This window comes from Dasypus novemcinctus, chromosome 11 (genome assembly GCF_030445035.2).
Source record: "Dasypus novemcinctus isolate mDasNov1 chromosome 11, mDasNov1.1.hap2, whole genome shotgun sequence".
Classification (NCBI taxonomy): Eukaryota; Metazoa; Chordata; class Mammalia; order Cingulata; family Dasypodidae; genus Dasypus; species Dasypus novemcinctus.
Genome location: NC_080683.1, coordinates 12652049 through 12677361, shown reverse-complemented (window position 1 = coordinate 12677361; position 25313 = coordinate 12652049). Strand labels below are relative to the sequence as shown.

The following is a 25313-nucleotide window of genomic DNA, read 5'->3' as shown; positions in this document are numbered from 1 at the left end:
TCTGAGTAGCACTGATCTAGATGATTCTCTCCCCTTCCTGGATGCCCCTGGTGCGCTCAGCCCTAGGGATGTGAAGAGCTCGGCGGCTCATAGCCCTGGGTTATTGCACTTCCCCTATATTCCGTCCACCTCTCTGTAGTCATTGCCTTACAAATAGAGTCTTCAGGTGCCTTCTGTCCTGAAGGGCACCTGATTCCGAGGTTTCGCTGTACCTGAGTGAGTTAAGAGTGTGGCCAGATTTAGAAGGTATGCAGGTGGGATGACAAGAATGTGACGAGAAGTCTGGTCTGGGGCTCTGGGAAGAGGACACCTGAGAGCCCTGCAGGAGCTGGGACGGGCTCTCGCGGGTTAGCGCCTGCCCGTGTGTCCATGGGCCCGGGCAGGGCCAGCGCTGTGTTCTAGGTGCAGCTCTCTGGAGATGGTGGGCTGAGAACGGCCTTTTAAAGGAGCAAAGCCAGAGGCGGAGAGGACCCTTAGGAGGCGGTACCATTCTTCCAGACCAGAAACGGAGAGGCCTACGCTAAAGTAGGGTGGAGATGAAGAGAGGGAGACGTTTAGAAGGTAGCGCCTACCAGCCCACGTGATGGGATGGGGCTGAAGTGAAGGGGGCATCCAGGCCAGGATCAGTGCCTGGCTTTGTGGCCCTGCCTGACTTCCTCCACGTTGTTGGAGGATGGAGGGAGTTGACAGGCTCACAGCTGGCACACAGCTAACCCAAGTCCTTGTTCTTACTGCTGCCGCTCTTCCAGGCATGTGTGGAGCCTGCCTCTCCAGTTTACATCCTTGGCTCCCCTCTGTGGAGGCCTTGGAGGACTCTTGTGTCCTGCAGCACTCCCTGGGCCCTGCCTTGGGGCTGGCCCAGCAGGTCAGGGGTCCCGCAGGTGGAGGGCACCCTAGGCCCTGCCTCACGCTGGCCCAGCAGGCCAGGGGTCCCGCAGGTGGAGGGCTCCCTGCACCCTGCCTTGCAGCTGGCCCAGCAGGCCAGGGGTCCTGCAGGTGGAGGGCTCCCTGGGCCCTGCCTCATGGCTGACCCAGCAGGCCAGGGGTCCTGCAGGTGGAGGGCTCCCTGGCCCTGCCTTGCAGCTGGCCCAGCAGGCCAGGGGTCCTGCAGGTGGAGGGCATGACTGGGGGCTCTGAGCATGACCTGGGGAAGGGGTGGCTGACTGGGCTCTGTGGTGCCATCACTGGGTGTGGAACAAGCCTGGTCTGTGGCCCTGGAAGGCTAATGTTCAAGTGCCAACTGCCCCTTCCTGGCAGGCCCAGCCCTGTGGCTCAGGCATATCTCTCCACCTGCCTGAGTCTCGGCCATCCTTTTCTGAAATAGGAGCAGTGACGTCTGATGCCCAAATGAAACCGCGGCCGTGACTCCCCCTGCAGGCCAGCTGGATCTGCCCTGCCCCCCACTCTGGCCAAGCACTGGGCAGAAGGGCTGGGGGCTCGGTTCCTCCCGTCTGGCTCCTCCAGCCGCAGAGGGGCCCAGGAGGGTGGGCCGGGCGGCGGCAGCCTCCAGCGCTGCCCCCTGACAGGACGTCAATAGCTGCTGTCAGCGCCAATCCTCGGTGCGGGTTCTCAGGTGCAAGTTTTCGGGCTCCAGTATTTCATATGTGAGCTCTCAATTAAGCTGCTGGCTCTGGGATTGAGGGGTTGACAGGGCTGATGGAGCCCTTCTGCTCTCCAGGAGTAGGGCACAGGAGAATGGGGGCTCTTTGGGAGTAGGGGGGCTACGAGGAAGGCTGCAGAGAGGGGTCGGCACTGAGGCCTAAGTGCAGAAGCCTTTACGGGGGTGACACAGGCATCACCTCTGGGGAGAGCAGAAGGCAGAGGCCTTACAAGGGCGTTAGAACCCCTGATTTGCTTCCAGGTTTTCTGAGGTCAGGGCAGGAAAGGCCAGGCTCCAGGGGACAGGCTCTGGGATGAACCGATCGCTGCCCCATCAGACCTTCCCATAAGGCACAGGAACCAGCCGGGGCCCCACCAGGGAAGCTTTCCCCAGGTTTCTTTGACTGAGCCTGGTCTGTTGTGACCAGAGATGGGTCATTCCCTCTGAAGGCAGAATTTCTCAAAATTGCACTGCCTCCTCCACCTCCAGGGACCATGCCCCCTTGCCTGCACCAGCAGATCTCCTTTGCTAGCCCCGGCCCCTGCCACCCCTTCCCACCCCCAGCCTGCAGCAGGAATGTCATCAGAGAGCCCCGTGAGGTTGTTTGGAACTGACTTGGACCAAGAAGGGGTTCGGCGAAGGCTCGTTGGTGACCCAGGTGAATCGCAGGGGACGGGCAAGGGATGGTGGCGCCTCAGGGCCAGGCTGAGGGGGCGCCAGGCTCCGCTTGACTGGAGCCCCACCTCTTCCCAGCCCACCGAGGGGATATTTGCAGCAGACCTGGCGGGAGGGGGCCGACCCTTAGTTTAATTTCTGCTTCTTCACGCCTTTAACCTCTGCTTGTGTCTCTCTGCCTCTCCCTGTGTCTCCTGCTGCTCGCCTCCGCTCGAGCCTCTCCCTTTTCTTCTCTTACGTCCACCTCTCACGCCTGTCCTTTGAATTATTCTCATTTCTCCTTGCCTCTATCGTCACACTCGTTACCTTTCTCTTTCCACATCCGTTTGTCATTCTTCCTCACCTGATCGCCCCTGCATCGCACATGCCCTGCTACCCACCCGGCTCTCTGTGCGCTGACCTGCTCTCCCTCCTCCCACGGCTCTCTGGCTCTTTCGTGATTTTTCATGCCCTGCGCCGACCACGTCCTCTCCCCTCCCCGCCCCTCTCGGCCTCTCCATCTCCCCCCTTCGTGTGTCTTCACCTCTCTGCCCCTCTTTTGCTCTGTCCCTGTTTCTCACTGGCCCGTTTCTGCCTGTCCATCTGTCTCCCCCTCCCCCTCTCCGTGACTCCGTACTGTCTGTCTCTCCATCTCTCTCCTGTCTCCCCCGTCACCCCGCCCCACACCCCCTCGCCTCTGTGTCGTGCTCCCCACCCCCACCCCAGGATGATCCCAGCCTCCAACAAGGCCTTCGTGGTCAACAACCTGGTGTCGGGGACTGGCTACGACCTGTGCGTGCTGGCCATGTGGGACGACACGGCCACCACCCTCACGGCCACCAACATCGTGGGCTGCGCCCAGTTCTTCACCAAGGCCGACTACCCGCAGTGCCAGTCTCTGCACAGCCAGCTCCTGGGCGGCACCATGATCCTGGTCATCGGGGGCATCATCGTGGCCACGCTGCTGGTCTTCATCGTCATCCTCATGGTGCGCTACAAGGTCTGCAACCACGAGGTGCCCGGCAAGGGGGCGGCCGCCGCCGTCAGCAACGTGTACTCACAGACCAACGGGGCGCAGCCGCCCGCCCCGGGCGCGGGGCCGCCCAAGCTGGCGGTGCGGAACGAGGTCGTGGAGTTCAGTGCCAGCCTGGCCCGAGCCAGCAACTCCTCGTCGTCCAGCTCGCTGGGCAGCGGGGACGCGGCGGGGCCGGGGCGGGCCCCCTGGAGGCTCCCCGCCCCTGCCACCCGCCCCAAGCCCAGCCTCGACCGCCTGATGGGGGCTTTTGCCTCCCTGGACCTCAAGAGTCAGAGAAAGGAGGAGCTGCTGGACTCCAGGACTCCAGCCGGGCATGGGTCGGGGACAGCGGCCAGGGGCCACCACTCAGACCGAGAGCCGCTGCTGGGCCCCCCCGCGGCGCGGGCCAGGAGTCTGCTCCCCTTGCCCCTGGAGGGCAAGGCCAAACGCAGCCACTCCTTCGACATGGGGGACTTTGCGGCCGCGGCGGCCGCCCCCGGGGGCCACAGTCCCCCTCGGAGAGTCTCCAACATCTGGACAAAGCGCAGCCTCTCGGTTAACGGCATGCTCTTGCCCTTTGAGGAGAGTGACCTGGTGGGGGCCCGGGGGGCTCTGGGCAGCTCTGAGTGGGTGATGGAGAGCACGGTGTAGGCTGGGGCGAGGGGCGTGCTCTCCCTCCTACCCTTTCAGGGCGGAAAAACGCGACCGAATCTTTACTGGCAAGTATTTGTGGAGTTTCCATGGTGATGTTTACATCCAGGGACAGCTTCGTCTCCCTGCCAACAGCCTCTTCTCCCCCTGCCCCACTCCACCACATCGCCCTCCCAGGCCCGCCCCCCACCACCCAGCCCGGGTGTGCTCAGGGAAAACGGACTTGCTAATATGTGGGACTGAGCCCTGAGTGTTTAGAAAGGCGAAACTCCCGCCTTTCTAGTCACAAACGTAGCGTATGAGCAAGTGGCTTCGGATCGCTTATGGTTCCAGTGTTGTTTTATTTCTGAATTATTTTTTTTTTCCATTTCCCAGACTCTGCTTCTTCATTCACACAGATAATTGAGAGTTTCCTTCACATAGGAAAGTGTATTTCCAGCAGCCCTGGTAGTGGATGATTACTGCTGACTGGCAGGAGAAAGGAACGATTCTGGTTCCACACTAGTTGGGGAGACTCTGGGGCCCCCTGCCCAGGCGCCTCATGATTCCCAACCACCCCACACCTGGGAAGGGTGAGTAAACCCTCCTGATGGCTGACTCAGTTTCCCTTGCTCTTCAAGCATACCACCCCACACCCAACACCTCAGCTCAAAGCAGAAGGACATTAGAGACCGCCCCACGTCCTTCTTGTGTGTGGCGGATGGGAGAAGGGCTTTGAGAGCCTGTAGGGCATAAGGTATCTTACCTGTTGGGCGTGATTTGGGATGTTTGCCTCTTTTTCCCAGAAAGCTGGGACAGAAAGTCTCCATGGGCATGTGCTGGGCCAAGAGGAATTCTCTTAAGGAAAACAGTCTAGCATGGCAGAAGGAGCACTGGACTTTGGGTGCAAAACTCTAAGTTTGGGCTTCAGAGCCACCACCATGCAACCAGCTGTATACCTTGGGCAAGACACTTTTCTCTCTTTGGACCTGTTTCCTCATCTGTAAAATACTGGGGTTATACTAGAAGGTTTCTGATTCCTTTCCAATGCCAAGGACAAATAACTCTTCATGATTCTAAATATTATGGCTTCCAGCTCAGCAGTACCAGTGGCACAAGCTGGTAGAGCATTCCTTACCCTATGCTCCTTGGTGGACACAGGGGAGAGAATTCTAGAAGCTTGGAAGGGCAGAATCTGAACCTTTTTTGAATCACAGAGTTTTGAAGCACGGGAGGTGTTTGTGATCATCTCATCCTTAACCCTTCCTCCCTCCCCCCCTTGAAAGAAAGCATGAGGGGCTTGCCCAAGGTCACAGGTGAGTCAGAGACCACGTCAGGGCAGGAGCCGAGGCTGCCAACCTCCTGAGGACAGAGTCTGGGATCTGTTATCCTGTCTTTACCCTGGTCAGAGCAGTTTGTGTCCAAAGTCTGTCCCTTGTTCCTTCCTGAAGAAGGTGGCTCTGGGTGGGACACAGGATGCCTCCTCTTGGTTCCCTGCAGAAGGATCCCCATCTGTTGAAAAGACTGGATGGGGGTGGGAAGGGCATGAGCTCCTTTCCATCCGGGGATTAACCCCCACATTCCCAGACAGTGGTAGGGGAAGAGGCGGAGGAGAGATGGCCAGGAAGAAGGCGTTTTAGATGAATCTGAGTGATCTGCCATCTGCGTCTCTCCTGATCTCTTTTCTTCTCTTTCTCTCCTTGCTGCTGATACACTACCTCTCCTTCGGTCTCCCTAACTCATTCTTTCCTCTCTCAAATCTCCTCCACAGACCTCTCTCCTCTCTCTCTTGTTCTTCTCCCTCTGTCTTCCATTGCCAACCACACAGTGGGTAACAGAGCATATACAGGTGAGCTCATTTCAGGCTTCAAAGTTCTAATGGGCTCAACTCTGGGGAGCTGAGCCACTGGCCCCCAAGCCCCGCAGGATGACCCAAGGAGAGGGACCGGAACACTCTATGCAGGATTGCTCCAGCCCAGGGGCCTCCAAATTCGATGCCTTCATCTTTCCTCTCCCTCCTGCCTCCCTTCCCCGCTCCTTTTCTCTCCTCGCCTTCCCTCTACTCACCTCTCTGGTCTTCTTTCACTTCCTGTGATGCTCAGCCCTCCTCCAGCCCTTTCTAGCCCTGGCAAGGTCATTAAAAGATCAGGCCAGGCTCTTACTGAGACCATAAATTAATTTCCCAGGTCTTCCCTAGTCAGAGAGGCACCAATAGAATTGGGCAACTTGAAAGGAAATCTCTCTCCCCACTCCCTCTTTTCCCTTCTTCCCCTTTTATCCCACCTCTCTTTTCCCTCTGCACCTTTCCCTTTCATCCCTTCAAAATGTAGCCATTGAGGAAGTGGCCCCAAATACCACCTTTCTGTTTGCCTTTGGGTTCTGACACCCAGAGGAAAAGTGGTGGACAGTGGAAGGGGGAGAGGCAACTCGCCGTCTGATCCTCCTCAGAGGCTCTGAGCTCTGTCGTGACATGGACATGTACTTGCTCTTGTGTTTGTCATGTTTCTGGCTTAGAGTTTTGGAAAGCAACCTCCCTGTGGTTGGAATATAAATGCCAATCTTCTCTTTTGCTAAAAAATGTACAGTAAAATGTACAGTTTAAAAAACAACAACCGATCATCCTTGGGAGGGAGAAAAAAACAAGAAGCTTCTCGTGTCTGTGAGTGTCTGCTGTTCATTTCTCTGGAGACTCTGGGGTTGTTTTTCTGAAGATGGCTCTGACGTGGCATTTCCTCTTGCACTTGTGTTTGTCATGGCCTGGTCGGAGCCTGCTTCCTGCCATGTTTGGGCATCAGGTGGGGAAGTCTTCTGGAATAAGAGAGAATGGGGGCGTCCTTCTGAAGTAAAGAACAGTAGTGGAATCTGGAGTGAAGCTCCAGGCTGAGAAGGGATTATCCCTGACTGCCACCTTGACATCTCGAGTCTGCTATACCAGCTCTACCTACTTTTTCCTGGACTGTGGCCACCACCACACCTAACCAGTAGGGACACATAGGTATCTTCCACCCATTTTGGTTTAGTTCTGATTGGCATTTTTCAAAAGGGTCTTTACTGGGAAAAGAAACCCAAACCCAAATCCAAGGTGGACACATGGGCTTCTCTAATGTCTAGATCGGCGCTGTCCAACAGAAATAAAATGTGAGCCACATTGTGACTTTAAATTTTCTAGTAGCCACATTAAAACAAGTATGAAGAACAGGTGAAATTAAAATGTAATTTATTTAACCCAATATAATCAAAATATTATCACTTCAAACATGTATTCATTATAAAAATTATTAATGACACTTTTCTATTTTTACACAAAATCTTCACAATCTGGTGAGTACTTTATACTTATGTGACACCTCAATTCAAACTAGCCAACTTTAAAAGACTTGAGAGCTGCCTGTGTCTACCGCTGGCCGCCATATTGGACAGGGTGGCTCTAGATATACCACAATGGGCTTGGAAGAACACCTTTTGAAAGCACCTTACTGAGCACCTATTTATACTTTACAGGTACTGGGTTTAGTGCACTTCTCACTGAATCCTCTCTACAGCCTCTCAAGGAAGATATTATTATGCCTATTTACAAATGAAGGGCCTTAGACCCAGGGCAATTGAGTAACTAGCCAAAGGTTGCACAAATAAGTCTGGCTGCAAAGCCTTAGTTCTTTCTGTGACATCTACCTCATCTACCCTCTTATCATCCCTTCACCCCATTACAGATCATATTTTACACCAAAATACTCAAACTTCTAGCCTAATGGGAAGCCCTTAGTTTGGCCTCAAGGTCTGGTAGAATCCTCAGTGCTGACTCCAGGCAAGGGCTCCTTGGTTAAGCATTTCTTCTGACCTTACATGGGTCCTTTTTGGTTTGTAACACATTCCCTCCCCTGGCCTGCAAGATTCTCCCAGGCTTCAGCCCGCCCTCCCCTTCTCCCCACTTTGTAATCTTTGCAGTCCCCTTGCTGAACCTCCCACCTCCACCAAATCTCGACCCCATCTCTCTCCTGACCCCTCTGCCCTAAGAGCCTGCAACTTGTTCCCCTTAAGACTTTCTGCCTCACTCCAGCATGTTCCAGTCACGAAACCCACTTTCCTTTTTATTATTCCAAAAACCCTTGTCGCATCAGGACAGGTACTTGCCCACCCAAGGTCCTCTTTTCTGATAGAAGGAAACCTTCAGCTCTGACCATTTGCAGAAGAAAGCTGATACATTGTGAGCCCAGCTGATGATTAAGTTTTCTGGTAAACAGATCACTCCTCTTTCCCCAGGTTCCTAATAATGACACATCCCTCAGCTTCCCTTCAAAGGAGATGCTTTCCATTTTCCTATCTGCAGTGTCGAAATCCCAAAAGACCTTAGGCACATTTTTCTTTCCTTGTTTAAGAGATGTAATTTTCATCCGGGTAAGAGAGAGGTCACTGTCTCAGATTTCCCACTTCCCAAATGGAAAGTAGCTTTCCTCTCCAAGTCTGTGGGTACTGAGTACTTCTTTGTCTTCTGTTCCGTGTGTGTGCGGTGAAGGGCTCAGCGCTTCGGCAAGCTGGTGGCGCTTTCTCTGTTCCTGCAGTCTTCGGGGGTTTCTGCAAACTGCTGCTGGAGAAACAGACACACTTACTCAAAAGGAAAGACTGCTGGCACACAGCAGTCCAAATCTGAACACGCAATTTTAAATATCACACCTGAATTCCAAAGCCCAGCCTTTCCATGTGATATAGTTGGCAGCAGGAAAAGTTTGTTGTGACAAGGAGGCTTCCCAGGTGTAAAAACCTGAGGCTGTCTCTTTTGCCTAATAGAACCCAACCCACCCAGGTTGCTCTCCAAGCGTCCAAAAGGAACACTGCCCCTTTCACAGTTTAAAAATACCGATTTGTGCTTTCGGGCTTTAAAACCAAGATCTTGGTTCCTTGGTTTTCATAATCGCAATTAAGGAATTGGCTAGTGTTTCCACCAAGGTGCATGTGTTTCTCTCCCCTGCAGCCTCTAGAAGACAGAAATTGGCATGCTTCCCCACAGGCCAAAGAGGGGGCTGGCTGTCCCTGCGAAGCCCCTCCTAGCCCTCCTTCATAGCCACCAGGATCCTCTGACAGAGCCAATGTTCTTGCTCCATGTCTTCCTTTCCGAGAACATTTGGCAACTGTCTTCTGCTCATTGATTCTGCACTTGCAGGCTCTTTCCTGGCTATTTTCCATTTTTGTGTGGATAACTGATGCTCTGAGCCCTATAGCCAGGGGCCAAATGGGCCAGCATTCTCCTCCATCTCACCCTGGAGGCTCTCTGGGGGCTGGAGCAAGAGAGACTGCACTATCTGGTTCCTTTCTAAGATGTCAATGGATCCTGCCGTTACCCTCTGGTTGCTACTAATGAGGGAGTTAAGATGCAATTTCACCCACTCCAGTGGGATCCCCAAACCCATCTGGCCCACAGTCAGCCCACTGACCAGCCTCCCACATCCCCAGGCTCCATCCTGGCTGCCATCTGGTTAGGAGATGAGGAACACACGCCCTCTTCCTTTGCCACCTCCTCTGTAACATGTGTTCCTGGGTGCTCCCCGGCACACTCAGCAGCAACTCTAGCATTTATATTCTTTGCACAGGTGCATTTTCTTTCCCTTGACTCCCCTATGTTATGGCCAAGAAGTCTCCTGTTCTCTAAACTTGGTTACCTCTGTTAGCTGACCTTTCTTACACTGTTCCCACTTTTACAGGAAGTAAAACCTCAGAGCCCCAAACCTGTCCCCTACATCCCCAACTCCACATGCCCTGCTAACAGGCAAGTATCTTGCTCAGCTTTTGAGAAGGCATATTATCAAGAAGAGGGTTAAGGTCTCTGTTTCACCCATCAGTTCTGAATATTTCCCTCTTGGGCTCCCTGCTCTTTCAACCAATTCCTTTGGGGATCTCTTATGGACCCAATTCTGCCTGTCCTCCAAGGATGAGCTGGTAGCCTTACCTACTTGAATTCAGTTATCGAGGATTTCTTATCATTTCATTAGATTGACACGAGGTTGGCGTTTTTCACATGGATACTGAAGTGCAAAATTAAATTGATAAGCAGAGCTGACATTTACTGAGAGTTTCCTATGTACCACGTACTATTGTAAGAGCTTTATATAGAATATCTCATTTAATCAGCAACACAGCATGATGGAGTAGGTAGGTACTATTATTGTCATCCACCTCATTGGGGAAGCTAAGGTAGAAAGGAGGTACATAACTCCCCCAAGGTCACAGAGCTAGTGAGCGGTGGAATTGGGCAAACGCTCAGTAAATGGATTTACTCTGAAGTTACCTGCAGAGCTGCAGAGGCGATTAGAAATGGAGAGTGGTGTGGGTTTCATGTCAAAGATCTGAATTCTGATATGTGAGCCTTGACTTTTAGAAGACTGAGACAGGCAGAAAAAATGAGCATGCATTTGCAGATCTGCCTTGGCTAGTGCTGTGCCTACTCTTGAGAGAAATTAAAAATGGGTGGGTGGGGAGGGGGGGACTTACATGTCTGCCTGAGGCGGGGAGACATAAGCTGGTTTCCAGGTTTCTGAGTTTACTAAAGTGGGTCAGTTTTCTCTCATTTCAAGTCTAATTGTGCCTCTGGGGAACTCACTCTCCAGGGAGAGACCAAGGCAAGGATAGCTCAAGGGCCACATAGCCCAAGGGGCCTCCCTTGGCTGGAAGAAGTTACTGGATTTCAAATTCCAAAGGGGTCTTGACTCATTTCACAGAGGAGGAGGTGAAGACCCAGGATGGGGAAGTGACCAGCTTTGCACCAAACGGGGCCCAGTTAGGCCTAGAAACCTGCTCCTGGATAAGCAGGGACTGGAGGAGGCAATACCAGCCATTCCCGGGAGCTTCAGAAGTGGGAGGGGTGAGGGTGGGGTGAAGGGAACAGCCGGTCTGGTAAGAGGTGGCTGCCAAGAACTGGAAGGGCATGCGTGACCCAAAGCAAGTGTAGTTGCTCCTGAGGTTGAGGGCTGTTTAGTGGGAGGAACTGGATTGAGGATCTCTTTCCTAGTCACAGTTTACTTTTTGGTAAAATATCAGCAGTAAGTATTGGCTTTGGTAAATAGTGGAGTACTATTGAGTTATACAGATCACACGTCAGAGTGAAAAAGGCAGAGTAATAACCCTTATTATTATTAATGATATGTATCATTGGTATCATGATTATAAATGATAGCATATGAACGATAATATTGGGTATGTTAGGCTCATAGACTCTCAGAGCTGGCAAAAGATTTCTGAGGTCATATACTCCAGCCTCCCTCAACTGGTATTAGAATCCCCTGCTCAATATCCATGAAAACTGTTATTAATTTTATTACAGGCAAAATTGTGCGTGATAGATTTCAGAGTTCATCCAAGGCAGAAGGGGCTCCCTGCGCTCCATTCAGCTTAAGGCTTTCTGGTTATGGCTCCATGTTCTTGGTGGAGCCTTGTGGATCTATAATTTCTGCCTTCACAGAAAATCCAGACCTCAAATAGGAAGCAGCTCTCAGAGTCTCCTGTGATCAAAATAGGGTTAGAAAACTAGGTACAGAGCCAGGACCCTGGCTGGCAAAATCTCAGCGATGTTCACTCTTCTCTTGCCAAATAAGCCCTAGTCTCCATGACACAGAGAAGAAAGGAGGCTGGAAAGGGACAGAGAGCACAATGGTTACCTATAGCCCCCAAACTCTCCCTTATGTTCTGAAATCCACATTCCCAGTAGCAGCTAGGAGGACCTGGAAAACTCCAAGTTTCACCCCGGGTCTACAATGAAGCCAACCAGAAGACGTCAGTACTCTTCTATTCACACACAAGCTATCCAGCGAGGATGGTCTATAAGCCCTTTAGCCCTCAGTTCCCCAATCCTTGCTCACCTGTCATCTGTGCTCCAGGATTGGCAGAATAGCCAAAATAAAACAGACAAGACTCCAGAATGACCCAACTACCACCACAAAAACCTCACACGGGTTTTCCTTCTTTCCTTTGGGTTAAGAAGACTTTTTCCCCACTTGACACAGGAGGTAAGCTCTTCCCAAGAGGGATATGGGATGACTTCAAGCAGCCCTCCCCGCCTTCTGGTAATCCAGATCCCCTCTAGCCCTTCAGGTGGGAGGATGAAAACTGGCTCCCAGCAATTTCTCCTCGACAGGAAGAAGCAACGTCAGAGAAACTTTTTCACCCCATTTAAGGTCAGAGGGAGTTTGTTGGAGATGCATATCTGGACATCCCCGTCATGCCCCAGGGGTGGAGCTGATACTCCAGATTGTTCTTCAGGGTAGAGCTGAGGTATGACAAGACATGCTGCTGGGGATAAGGCAGCCCAGGCCCTGGAAGAGCTGGCTTCCATGTTGAAGGTAATTGGAGAAGACTGTGGGCCACCCCTAAAACCCAGAGGAGGTAGGGAAGGACCTTGAGAGCGAGCAAGCCAAGGGGCCCAATTCTTCCCTGGTCTTTCCTACCTTTGAGAGCCCAGGTGAGATTACATCTCTAAGGAATCATGCAAATAGCTTTAGGTTGGCCCTGACCGTGGGGCAATCAGGCTGAGGCTTTTCTTGGGGCTCTGCTCTTCAGGCCTAGGCCCTTCCATCAGGTTTAGGGAAAACAGGGATCTGTGTAAGGCAGGAGAAAATGAAAGCAGAGGGACCACCTTTCCTTTCCTTTTTTTACATTTATTTCTCTTGCCTCCTCCCCCAGTTGTCTGCTCTCTGTGTCCATTCCCTGTGTGTTCTGTGTCTGCTTGCATTCTTGCCAGCGGCACCCAGAATTTCTTTTTGTTGCATCATCTTGTTGTGTCAGCTCTCCGTGTGTGTGGCACCCCTCCTGGGCAGGCTGCGCTTTTTTTCGCACCAGGCGGCTCTCCTTGAGGGGTGCACTCCTTGCGCATGAGGCTCCCCTATGCAGGGGACACCTCTGTGTGGCAGGGCACTCCTTGTACGCATCAGCACTGCGCATGGGCCAGCTCCACACGGGTCAAGGAGGCCCGGGGTTTGAACCCTGGACCTCCCATGTGATAGCAAGATGCTCTATCAGTGGAGCCAAATCTGCTTCCCATCCACCTTTACTTTCTATCCCAAACTGACGGTGGAGGGGGCTAGGTGAAGAGCACCTGATTCCAGGCGTGATCAGACTGGATTCTCGTCCTCAGTCCTGCTTGTCTGTAGAAAGGCAGGCTCTCATTGTTCAACGGGAAGAAACTTAACCGGACCATTTGATGTACAGAAAGTCAGTAGCAAAGTCAGCAAGATCGCACAGCATCTCACTGCTCCAAAAAAAAAAAAAATCCTTATGCATGGATTGCCATTTCAGTCCTTCCCCCAAAGTTTGGATTTTAGTTTTCTAGGGTTGCAACAAATTAACACCAACTGGGTGCCTTAAAACAACAAAAGCAATCATTCCCTCACAATTCTGGGGACTTGATGTCTGAAATCGAGGTGCTGGCAGAGACACGGTCCCTGAAGGCTCTAGGGGAGAATCCTTCTCTGCCCCTGCCCAGCCTTTGGCGGCACCCAGCAAGCGTGGCATTCCTTGGCTTGTAGCTGCCTTGCCCCAGTCTTTGTCTCCAGCATCATATGGCCTTCTTCCCTGTGTCTGTGTGTCCTCTCCTCCTCTTATGAGGACCCAGTCATTGAATTTACAGTATACCTGAATCCAGGATAACCTATCTTTACTTAAGTAATTACATCTGCAAAGACCCTATTTTCATAAAGATCATATTCTGAGGTTTGGGGTGGATGTGAATACTGGGGACAGTATTCAACTCACTACATCATTTTACAGGTTTTCCAAACTGAGGTTCCCAATTGGTGATTTAGTTTTTCAAAGTTCTTATAGACCCTATGGGACTCAACCTTTATAATTCCCCACCCCCCAGAACGGGAGTTCTATTCACTGCACAACCCCAGCACTTAGCTGTTGTAACCATAGCTGGCTACCGCATTAGGAAACAGGGTAAGAAGGAAGGTGAGACAGCAGCTCAGAGCTAGGAAAGAAAACATCCATACCTGGGGGAGGAGAGTCTGGCCTAGCAGCGGGGAAGAAAGGATACGGACCCTGAAGAGTCTGGAGATGGGGCTGAGAAAGGCACCTCTTCCAGGGATTTACCATAGATGTGAGGATCTCTCAGCTCTCCATGGGCAAAAACCATCACCCAGTTGCTAAGCAGAAAAGGGACATGACAGGGGTCTAGATAGGGACAAGGAGAGAAGAGAATGGGCAGAATCAGAAAAGGCTGGTTTGGAGGACACAAGCGGCCCAGGTCTAGGATATAGGTCCAGCTCACCCACAAGACATAACTAGAATTGGGGGGGAGGGCAGAGGAAGGAGCAGCGTATTGGGGTAGGGCTCTACCTGGAGTGTCTTTGTGGGCACCCTACCTGCTGAATGCAGGAGGCCATTAGGGGCCCACTCAAGAATCCTGGTCATCCTCAGGGTTAGGGCATTTGTCCTGTTTTGCTCTGAGGCAAAGACTCCCAACCCCATGTAAGGAGAGAGGCACATTGGAAAATCATGGTTGTATCTACCATATTTCAAGGCCTTCTAGAGGAAGAAAAGGCTGGCTTCTCCACATATCCTGGAGACTTCAGGGTACGGGCCCACCCATCAATTCACAGCACCACTCATCTATTGCAGGTCTCACAAGGGGATGGCTAGAGGGCTGAGAGTGAAGAGACCCAGAGCTTCCCTTCCAGAATGTTATTTAAAGGATGGGGGGTTTCACAAAGTTTCCTGGAGTCTGGATTGGCCTGGAACTGGCACCCACTAGAGAAGGGGAGGGGTCAGGAGCACAGGACTCCAAAGCTTTCCCCTTTTGGTTGTGAGGCACTGTGAGCGTGAAAGCTCTTAGCTGAATACAAAGAACTATCCATGCACGGAAGAGGGAACTTATTTTAATTTCCCAACACTGTAGTAAGCATCCATTTTAAAGGACACATACAGTTAAAGGAAGAGCTAGATAATTAATAACTGGAGTTGCCCTGAAGTTACCTCAGGAACAGCAAAAGATATCAGAATTTCAGTGAATTTTCTGGAAGGAATCATAGTATGTGAGGAATGAGGATTAAAAGAGTGAGCCTAACATAAAAAAGTAGAGGACATGGAAAGACCTATTGAGCAAATACTTAGTCACTTCTCTGTGCCTGTCCTAGTGCCTCATATAGTGAGAAATAAAAGGTCCTGGGAGTGGTAGACGTGGCTCAAGTGGTTGAGCACCTGCTTCCCACACAGGAGGTCCTGGGTTCAGTTACTGGTGCCTCCTAAAAAAAAAAAAAACAAGAAAAGCAAATGAAAAACCCAACTCAGGAAAGCTGGTGTGGCTCAGTGGTTGAGCTCCAGCTTCCCTGGGTTTAATCCTCCCACCCCTGGTGCCTAAAAAAAAAAATGTGTCCTGACAAACTGGGCACTGAATACTTCCTGGGTCACTTTTGTTGCCAAGTGTCGGGGTTGGAAGTAGGGGAGGAATTATGAAGCAGGCCCTTAGAAAGTACACCTGAGGCTGCTCGCTCCCTATCCAAGGCAAGGGCACTGCATGCCCTCTCCTTCAAGGGGGCTGAGAGTACTTTTCCTGGCTTAGGGATCTTCATCAGTAAAACCATCATTCATGGCAGGTATCTACACCTCAAAGCGTTTGTGTTTGTAAATTTCAAAGCTCTACAAACCTACACATAAAACCCACAGGATGTGAGAAGTCACAGACCCATGACGATTAATGTAATGGATCAATGATAACGCTGTTATAAACACCAGGACATCGATGATTATACACGTAGTAGAACCAGAGAGTCTCAAGACTGGGGAAGATCAGCGGTCTCCAAATAACATCCTCCCTACCCCCCATCAATATCTTTGTCAAGTGGTATCATTCTCAATTCCCTCAAGGAAGAGAACACATTTAAGAGTGTATTCTCGTGCCCTGTGTCCCTGTAGTTCAAGGTCTGTGTTAGATTCCACCATTCCGACCTCTTTAAATATTGCAGCCATTAGAGAAGACAACTCCCAGAATCTTCTGTGGTCATTATGGGGTAGAAAAACAAGTAGAGAGCCAGTGCCCTGGCTGGGAAGCCTTAGGCATGTTCATTTTTCTCTCAGCAAATCAGCTCTGGTCCCCAAGGCACAGGGAGAAAGCAAGAAGGGAAGAGAGGCCAGGGGCTCTGGGCACCCCCTGAGGCCCCGCTAAGTGGATGCTGCTTGGGGATCTGCTTTGCCTCTTCACTGCTAGGTGCAAGGTCCTGCCAAGTTCCCACCCTCTGCACAGCACAGGCCAAGGACAAGATACCAGTATTCTTGTATTCACATCGACAGCAACAAGCCCCTTCCACCAGTAATGCATTCCCTAATAAATCTCCCTTTTACCCTCATGCAGGGACGAGAAGGTATAAAATAACTTATGAAATTGCAGGACCCCCATATGACTGTCTATGCCCACCCACTTCCCTCAAAATGCCCTGACATCTTGGTGGACAGAAGTATCCATTTGGTTTTTCCCCTCTTAGAATGAACACACTCGAAAAACTTGTCAGATGTCTAGTGAACCAAGTGGTGTCCAAGTGGGGCTGGAGCCCCGGCAGAGCTAGTGAGGAGCACTGGGCAAAGTGCAGGGGGAAGGCCCGGGCAGCCCTTCAACAGTGCTCTCACCCTCTCCTCTCTGCCCGTCTTCCTCTGGCACACAGTCCACCTGGCCTGGGTGGCAAGGAAAAAGAGGACCCAGATTTTTCTGAATCACCACACCCATCACAAGTGGAAGCAGAAAAGAATGGCATAAAGCCTTTTATTCGAGAAACTCTTCCACTCCATCCTGAGTTATCAGGGGCTCTCTTGGGGCTCCTTGAGCCCATAGACCTCTTTCATAGAAGGGCAGTTTTGAGGAACAGGATGATGCACAAAAGTGGGTACCATACCCACGAAAAGAGCCAAGTTTCCATGTTGATAGTAAGTGGAAAAACTCTGGGGTCAGAGCTGAGCTCTGGGACAAACAGAGCACAGAGGAGCGATGAAGGAAAGCACCTCCTCTTCACTGACTTTAAAGCCCACAGCCTTCTCTGCTGAGGAACCACAGGGACTTTGACCTGTGAGGGAACGTCACCTGTGAGGGCATTTCTCTTGGTGTCTAAAGCTCAGTCTTCTCCCTGAAGGTAGAGGACTAGATATTTTGAGAAGGACAAAGGGTGCAAGGGAACAAAAGCCCCAGCAGGTCCTTTTCCACGTGTCTACAGCTCAGCAAGGCTGGGAAGGAGTGTGGGCAGGTCTCCACCAGTATGGGAGCTCCCGAAGGGTGGCGCCCCCACTCCTAGAAAGAGGCAGTGTGGACAAGTAGGCTGCCTCCTTGCTCTTCCTTATAGCTCGACTGATAATCACAGGCAGGGACCATTCCTGCGAAAGAAAAAATAAGGCCTCAAAAGCTTGATACCAAGAAAAGCAGCAGCAGGGAAAGCCCACAAATTAACAAAAAATAATTTGTAGCACATAGTTTTCAAGACAGTCACATAATCACGCCCCTTCTCACAGGAATTCTGAATTAGGCATTACATTTTTGCTCATTTTTTCAGGTGAGAAGACTTGTGCTCAAAAGGTAAGACACTGGATTTAAAAGTCAGGTCTTCTGACCCCAGGCCTGGAGTTCCACCGGCCCCTAAACCCCAGTCCTCACTGACCACATTACCATACAATGAACAAGATAGGAAGGGAGAGGAGAAAGAGGACTGAGAAGAAGGCCTGGAGCCAAGGAAGAAAATACCCACACACTCTGAAGGCAAGTCAGGCCTGCAAGAGGCGGGAGAGAGGCACAGGCCCTGGAGGCTGGACATGGGCTGGGAAGGGCAGCTTTGCGAGGCACGCCTCGTCCTCAGAGTCCAGGCCCTTTCACGAGCTGAAGGAGGAGAATGGAGTCGTCCTTCCACGAGAGAAAACCTGAAGAGGTAAAGGGAGAAACCGAGGGTGCTCAGGAGGGGCTTGGGGTGGCTCCTGCAAACAGCCCATCCCGGCGGGGTGGGGAGGGCCGCGCTCCACACCTCAAGGAGGGGTCTGGACGCTCCTGCCGCACCTCCCGCAGCCACCTGGGAAAAGGCGACGGGCGCCCCAGCCGCCCACACCCCAGCCTAGGAGTTTGTCTGCATCCTTATCGGCAGCGCTCATCACCCCGGGGGCAGTCCCCGTAGCTGCACTAGCCACACGGCCGCCACGTCCGAGAAATCACGGGGAAAGGCGCCTTCCCCAAAACAGCCGCCCAGTGCGCTTCTTGCTGTTGGCCCCGCCCCCACAAGGCTTCCTCCAATCAGAGATCCCGATCTTCCTTTGCCCTCCGAGGCTGCGCAGAGAGAGCCGCAACCTCGGCTTTCCAGAAAGTTCCACAGCCTCTGAAAGGCCTGAGAGCAGCCTTCCCAGCTGGAGGAAAGGGAGTTCAGAGAAGGAGCTTCTGGGAAACGTCTCGGGCTGATTAAGTCCTGCCTGTTGGGGAGGCCGTGAGGGTGCAGGATGGCCCCAGGGTTACGCAGATTGGAGGGAGCCCCAGGCCTTGCAGAATATAGGTCAGCCGTGGCCTGGCCTCCGAGGGGAAGAAGCCAGCGGGGCGCCTGTGCGGGCAGTGCCGCCCACTTTATACTTACCAGGGAGTAGAATCACAGGATCTTCAGGCCCCTTTTCCCTAGAGGAAAGCAAGTTCCAGACGACCTGAGGCCATGCAAGAGTTAGGGATGGGGCTGCCCTCAGAGGTCTGACTTCCTCCTCCCACAACCAAAGCCCTCTCACTAGAGAGAAAGGCTAGTGGGGGCTGGCCAGCTCAAAAAGATCGAGGCGCCTCGAGGTGGGTCCGCGCCCACGCCCTCCTGCCTGCCCGCTGTGGTGCTGGAGACGCCAGTTTTCCCTCAAGGATGCAGCCAACGGGAGAGAACTGCTGGGGCAGGGGAGGGAGGCCCCTGACCAGTGAGAGGAGGAGGACATCTCAGTGGCCAGCCAGGGTTAATAGTTACTGTCGTGAAAAGTTCAAATGCATCATCGTATCTAAGCCACCCATATCCTTTTTTTTAAATTGACATAAGATGCCCCAGTTTAACCATCTTAAAGTTTACAAATCAGTGGTTTTTTTCTACAGTCGCAGTGTTGTGCAATCATCACTACCAATTACAGAACATTTTCATCACCCCGAAAAGAAACCCCGTACCCATTAAGCAGTGGCTCCCAGTGCCCTCTTCCCCCACCGCTGGCAACCTCCAGTCTGCTTCCTTTCTCTCCGGATTTGACTATTCTGGGCATTTCTGAATAACAGACTATTTGGCCTTTTGTGCCTGCCTCCTTTCACTTATCATGTTTTCAGGGTTCGTCCGTGTAGTAGCATATATTAGTACTCCACTGCTTTTTATGGTTGAATAATATCCCAATTGTGTGCCTATACCATACTTTGTTTATACATTCATTTGTTGATGGACATTTGGATTTTTTTCACTTTCGCCTGCTATGAATAATGCTGCTATAAACATTTATGTACAAGTTTTTGTTTGTTCTCTTGGGTATATACCTAGGAGTGGAATTGCTGGGTCAAATGAAAATGTTTAACTTTTTGGGGACGGCCAAACTGCTTTCCACAGTGGCTGCACCATTTTACATTCCCACAAGTAATGTATGAAGCTTCCAGTTTCTCCACATCTTCTCCAATACTTGATTTTAGTCTTTTTGATTCTAGTCATCCTAGTGAGTTTAGAGTAGTATCTCCTTGTGGTTTGTGATTCGACTAATAATGTTGAACATCTTTTCATATTTTTTGGCTCTTTATGTGTTTTCTATGGGAAAATGTCGATTCAAGTCCTTCACTAATTTTTAAAATTAAGCTTTTTGTTACTAAGGTGCAAGACCTCCTTATGTATGCTATAAGATAGATGATGTGCAAATATTTTCTCCCATTATGTCAGTAGTCTTTTCACTCCCTTGATAATGTCCTTTGCTGTAGCAAAGTTTTTCATTTAGATGACGTTCAATTTATCAGTTTATTTTGCTGATTGTAGTGTAGTGTCATTTTTAAGAAATGGTTGCCATACTCAAGGTCATAAGGATTTACACCTATGTTTCTTTCTACAGGTTATCATGTTAGGTCTTACATTTAGGTCCTTTTTTTTAAATTAATTTTTTTATGTAGTCTGAGGTATAGGTCCAAATTTCATTCTTTTGCATGTGGATATTCAATTATCCCGGCACCATTTGTTGAAAAGATGACCCTTCCCCCCACTGAATGGTCTTGGCACCCTTGGCTCCAAATTAATTGACCAAAGCTATATGGGTTAGTTCTTGACTTCTAATTATATTCCATTGATCTATGTATCTATCCTTATAACAATACCACACTGTTTAGATTACTGCAGTTTGTAGTAAGTTTTGAAATTGGAAAGTGTGCATCCTCCAACTTTCTTCTTTAGTATTATTTTGGCTATTCAGAGTAACTTGCAATTCTCTAAACCTTTTAGGATCTGCTTGTCCATTTCTGCAAAAAAGGTAGTTGGGATCCTTATAAGTATTGCCTTGCAAAGGTAGTTGGGATCCTTATAGGTATTTTCATCCTAACAACATTAAATCTTTTGACCCATGAACACAAAATGTCTTTCCGTTTATTTAAATCTTCTTTAATTTCTTTCAACTATGTTTTACATAGCTCCTTCACTTCCTTGGTTCAATTTATTCATAATTATTGTATTTTATTGATGTTATAAATAGATTTGTTTCCTTAATTTCATTCTCAGATTGTTCATTGCTAGTGTGTAGAACAGCTGATTTTTGCATGTTGATATTGTATCTTGCCACTTTGTTGGACTTATTTATTAACTCTAGTAAATCTTTGTGGATTCTTTAAGATTTTTTTATGGTCATGTCATCTGTACAAAGATAGTTTTACTTCTTTTCCAATTCGGGTGGCTTTTATGTCTTTCTTTCTTTCTTTCTTTTTGTCTAATTGCCTTGGCTAGAACTTCCAGTACTATGGTGAGTAGAAATGGCAAGAGCAGACATCTTTGCCTTGTTCCTGATCTTAAGGGGCAAGATTTTATTCTTTGACTATTACGTGTGATATTAACTGTGGGTTTTTCATAGATGCCTTATTGGGTTAAGGGTGTTCCCATCCATTCCTATCTTATTGAGTATTTTTATCATGAAAGGGTGTTGGCTTTTGTCAAATGGTTTTCTGCGTTAAGTGAGATGATCATGGTTTTCTTCTTCATTCTACTGATATGGTATATTACATTGTTTGAATTTTGTCTTTCAAACCACCTTTTTATTCCTGGGATAAATCCCACTTGGTAATGCTGTATAATCCTTGTAATATTTTGCTGGATTTTGTTTTCTAGAATTTTTTTTTTCAAATTCTACTCAATTTATTCATTTTTTAAAAAAATATATTACATTCAAAAAATATGAGGTCCCCATTTACCCCCACCGCCCCCACCCCACCACTCCCCCCACAGTAACACTCTCCCCTATCATCATGACACATCCATTGCATCTGGTGAGTACATCTCCGGGCATCGCTGCACCCCATGTCCCGTGTTCCACACCATAGCCCACACTCTCCCGCGTTCCATCCAGTGGGCCATGGGAGGACATACAATGTCCGGCAATTGTCCCCGCAGCACCAACCAGGACAACTCCAAGTCCCAAAAATGCCTCCACATCTCATCTCTTCCTCCCATTCCCCGCACCCAGCAGCCACCATGGCCACTTTTTCCACACCCTGCCACATTTTCTCGATTATTAACCACAATAGTTCCTGAATAGAATATCATTAAGTCCACTCTAATCCTTACTGTATTCCTCCTTCCTGTGGACCTTGGCTTGGTTGTGTCCATTCCACATCTACGTCAAGAGGGGGCTTAGATTCCACATGGATACTGGATGCCATCCTCCTGCTTTCAGTTATAGGCACTCTAGGCTCCATGGTGTGGTGGTTGACATTCTTCAACTCCATGTTAGCTGAGTGGGGTAAGTCCAATAAATCAGAGTGTAGGAGCTGAAGTCTGTTGAGGCTTAGGGCCTGGCTATCATATTGTCAGTCTAGAGATTTGAATCCCCTAGATATATCTTAAACCCCAGCACCAACTACAATTCCAGTAAAGTAGCATGTTTTCTAGAATTTTTATTGAGGATTTTAACATCTACATTAATCATGGGTATTGATCTGTAGTTTTCTTGTGATGTCTTTGTTTGGGTTTTGTATCAGAATAATACTGGCATCATAGAATGAATTGAGAAGGATTCTCTCCTCCTCTTCTTCTTCTTTTTAAGAGTTCAAGAAGGATTAGTATTAATTCTTGTTTAAACCTTTGGTAGAATTCACCAGTAAAGCCATCTAGCTATCTGGTCCTGAGGTTTTTTTGCTGGAAGTTTTTTGATTATTGATTCCATCTCTTCACTTGCTATAGGTCTATTCAGGTTTTCTATTTCTTCTGCAGGTAGTCTGGGTAGTTTGTGTGTTTCTAGAATTTGTCCATTTCATCTAACTTGTGGACATGCAGTCCTTGATATCATTCTTTTAAAGTCTTTTTTATTTTTATAAGGTTAGTAGTAATGTCCCTACTTCATTCCTAATTTTAGTAATTTGAGTGTTACTCTCTTTTTTCCTTAGTAAGTCTAGCTAAAGGTTTGTTAGTTTTGCTGACCTTTTCAAAGGACTAACTTTAGTTTTGTTGATTCTCTCAATTGCTTTTCTATTCTCTATTTAATTGATCTTTATTCTTTATTAGTTACATCCTTCTGCTTACCTTGAGTTTAATTTAGTTTGCTCTTCTATTTGTTTTCTTAAAGTGGAAGGGTAGGTTACTGATATATAAGCATTTTCAGCTATGAATTTCCCTCTGAACTTTGCTTTCACTACAACATATATCTTGTGTTTTTGTTTTCACATCAAAGTGCTGTTTAACTTCTCTTTTTATTTCTTCTTTGATCAACAATTGGTTGTTTAAGAGGGTTTTGTTTAATTTTCACATATTTGTGACTTTTCCATATTTTCTTCTCTAATTGATTTTGAGTTTCATTCCTTGTAGTTCAAGCATATACTTTGTATGGTTTCAGTCATTTTTAATTTATTGAGATTTGTTTTGTGGCCTTACATGAGGTGTCTTCTGAAGAATATACTATAGGCACTTGAGAAGAATGTATATTCTGCTGCTCTGGGGAGTGTTCTATTTATGTTTTGGGGTCTAGTTGGTTTATAGCAGGAGTTGCTAACTTTTTTTGTTTCATGGACCCCTTTCCCTAGATGGGTGAAAACCACAGACCCCTTACTAAGTCCACATTATACTGTGTATTATTTAATAAATCTATCTCATCCACACCAGCATATCCCCACAAGAATAATGTTTTTTGAATTTTCAATTCAAGCTCATGAACCCCCTGAAATCTTTCCATGGACCCCTTGGGGTTCCATGAACCCCTGGTTAAAAACCCCTCATTTATAGTGTTCAAGTCTTCAGATTCCTTGCTGATCTTCAGTCTAGGTGTTTCAATCCATTGAGAATGGGAACGCTGTGTCTATTATTATTGAGTTGTCTATTTCTCCCTTAAATTCTATCAGTTTTTGCTTCATATATTTTGGGGCTCTGTTTTTAGGTGCACATATGTTTATAATTATTACATATTCCTGATGGATTGGCCTTTTAATCATTATACAATGTCCTTTTTTGTCTTATAAATATTTTTGTCTTACAGTCCATTTGCCTGATACTAATATAGCAAGTTACCATCTATGCAATACTTTTATCATAGACTATTTTCCTCCATTGTTCAAGTCGTATCCTTCTATAGCTATTATGTTTCCTACTGCAGGATTCAATCCAGCATCACACTTTGCATTTATTAACAATTGTCCTATCTCTTTAATCTGGAACAGTTTACTCACTTTTCCTTTGTATTGCATAAATTGTATGGTTTTTATAATGCTCTACAATTTGGGCCAGCCTGATGTCTCCTGTGAATTAGATTCAGTTAAAGCATTTTGGGCAGAAACACTGCTTAAGTGACTTTTGTCCTTGTCAGTGTATTACGTTATTTTGTCCCATTAATTGATAACTGTTATCACCTCAAGATGTTTTAAGCCAGATTTCTCCATTGTAAAGTATTTTTTTCCTTTGTAATTAAGTGATTTGTTGGGCGATACTTATAAATGATGTAAATTTCCTTCCCTTCATGTTGATTTAATTTTATTATTTGAATATGTAAAGTATTAACATGATTTCAAATGTCAAACCATGCAAAAATGTGTAATCAGTGAACTTTCATTCAACCTAGTTTATTTGTATAGAGATGTGGAATGTAGTATGATATATATATATATGTGTGTGTGTGTGTGTATATATATATATATATATACTTTCCTCTACATCAATGGTTATTTCTTCTTTGTCAATTCTTTATGTATATTTATGTTTTCTTATTTTTTCTGAATTAAATTAGCTCCTTTTTTGTCTATACTGTTAATTTTTCTATAATAAACTATTTTTATTCATCATTTAGATTTACTGCTTTCCTGTTCTCTATCTCATTTCCTTATATATTTAGATTTCTTATTTCCCTTTTTGTATACTTTTTGGGAAAAAAATTCCTTTTTTTTTTTTTTAGAATCTGAGGTGAAAATTTAATTCAATTATTTCATTCTTCCATTTTTAGGATATGTGTTTAAGGCCATGAATTTTCCTCTGACCACTGCTTTAAATAAAATATATCTCATAGGTGGGCTTTTGGGGGCATATATTATCATAATTTTTTCAGAATTCTCTAATTCCTGTTTGTCTTTCATTAAAACCCAATAATTTTTAAATAAAGATTGTTTTAAAATTCCAGTTGGAAGGGCATCTTTAAAATTTTTGTGAAAGCCCTTTAAACAGCTCTGAGATATGATTTATATATAATAAATTACACATATTTTTAAAGCATAAAATGTGATAAATTCTGACGTGTATAAACACCAGCAAAAACCATCATTGTAGTCAAGATAGTGAATATATCAATAAACCCCAACGTTTCTTTGGGCTCCTTTGCAATCTCTCTCTCATCCCTTATTCTTCTCCCAGCAAACATTGACCTGTTTTCTGTCACTACAGGTTAGGTAAGCATTTCTTAGAATTTTATATATATAGAATCATACAGTATGTATACTTTTTTGCCTGAGTTTTTTTCACTCAGCATAGTTATTTTGAGATTTATTCATGTTTTAGTGTTCAAGTTTTTAAATTGTTGAATTGTATTCCATTGTATTGATGTACAACAATTTGTTTATCTGTTTACTTGATGATGGGCATTTTAGTTGTTTCCAAGTTTAACAAATACAATATAATTGCTATGAACATTGGTGTACATTTGTATGAGCACCTGCTTTCATTATTTTGGATAAAAATCTAGGAATAGACTGGCTCTATCTTGTAATAGGTAGGTATGTGCTTACCTTTTAAGAAACTGCCAAACTGCTTTCCAAAATTA

General features: G+C 47.7%; 1 protein-coding gene and 1 long non-coding RNA gene across 3 annotated transcripts in view; one reads left to right on the top strand and one right to left on the bottom strand.

Annotated features, from left to right (window-relative positions):
• LRFN2 (leucine rich repeat and fibronectin type III domain containing 2) overlaps positions 1 to 6559 on the top strand; it is a 178950-nt gene extending 172391 nt beyond the window's left edge. For both annotated transcript variants that reach the window (XM_004462877.4, XM_058306679.2), the window contains one exon: positions 2981 to 6559. In XM_004462877.4, the coding sequence (XP_004462934.2) occupies positions 2981 to 3920 (940 nt within the window). In that variant the 3' untranslated portion in view covers positions 3921 to 6559. The remainder of the gene's footprint in view (positions 1 to 2980) is intronic.
• A 10604-nt stretch (positions 6560 to 17163) lies between these two features.
• On the bottom strand, positions 17164 to 18102 carry LOC131280372 (uncharacterized). The gene is made up of 3 exons (XR_009187867.1): positions 17876 to 18102; positions 17606 to 17774; positions 17164 to 17237 (listed from the first exon to the last, which is right to left on the bottom strand). It is a non-coding gene; the product is annotated as an uncharacterized lncRNA (long non-coding RNA).
• Between the last annotated feature and the right edge of the window lie 7211 nt (positions 18103 to 25313).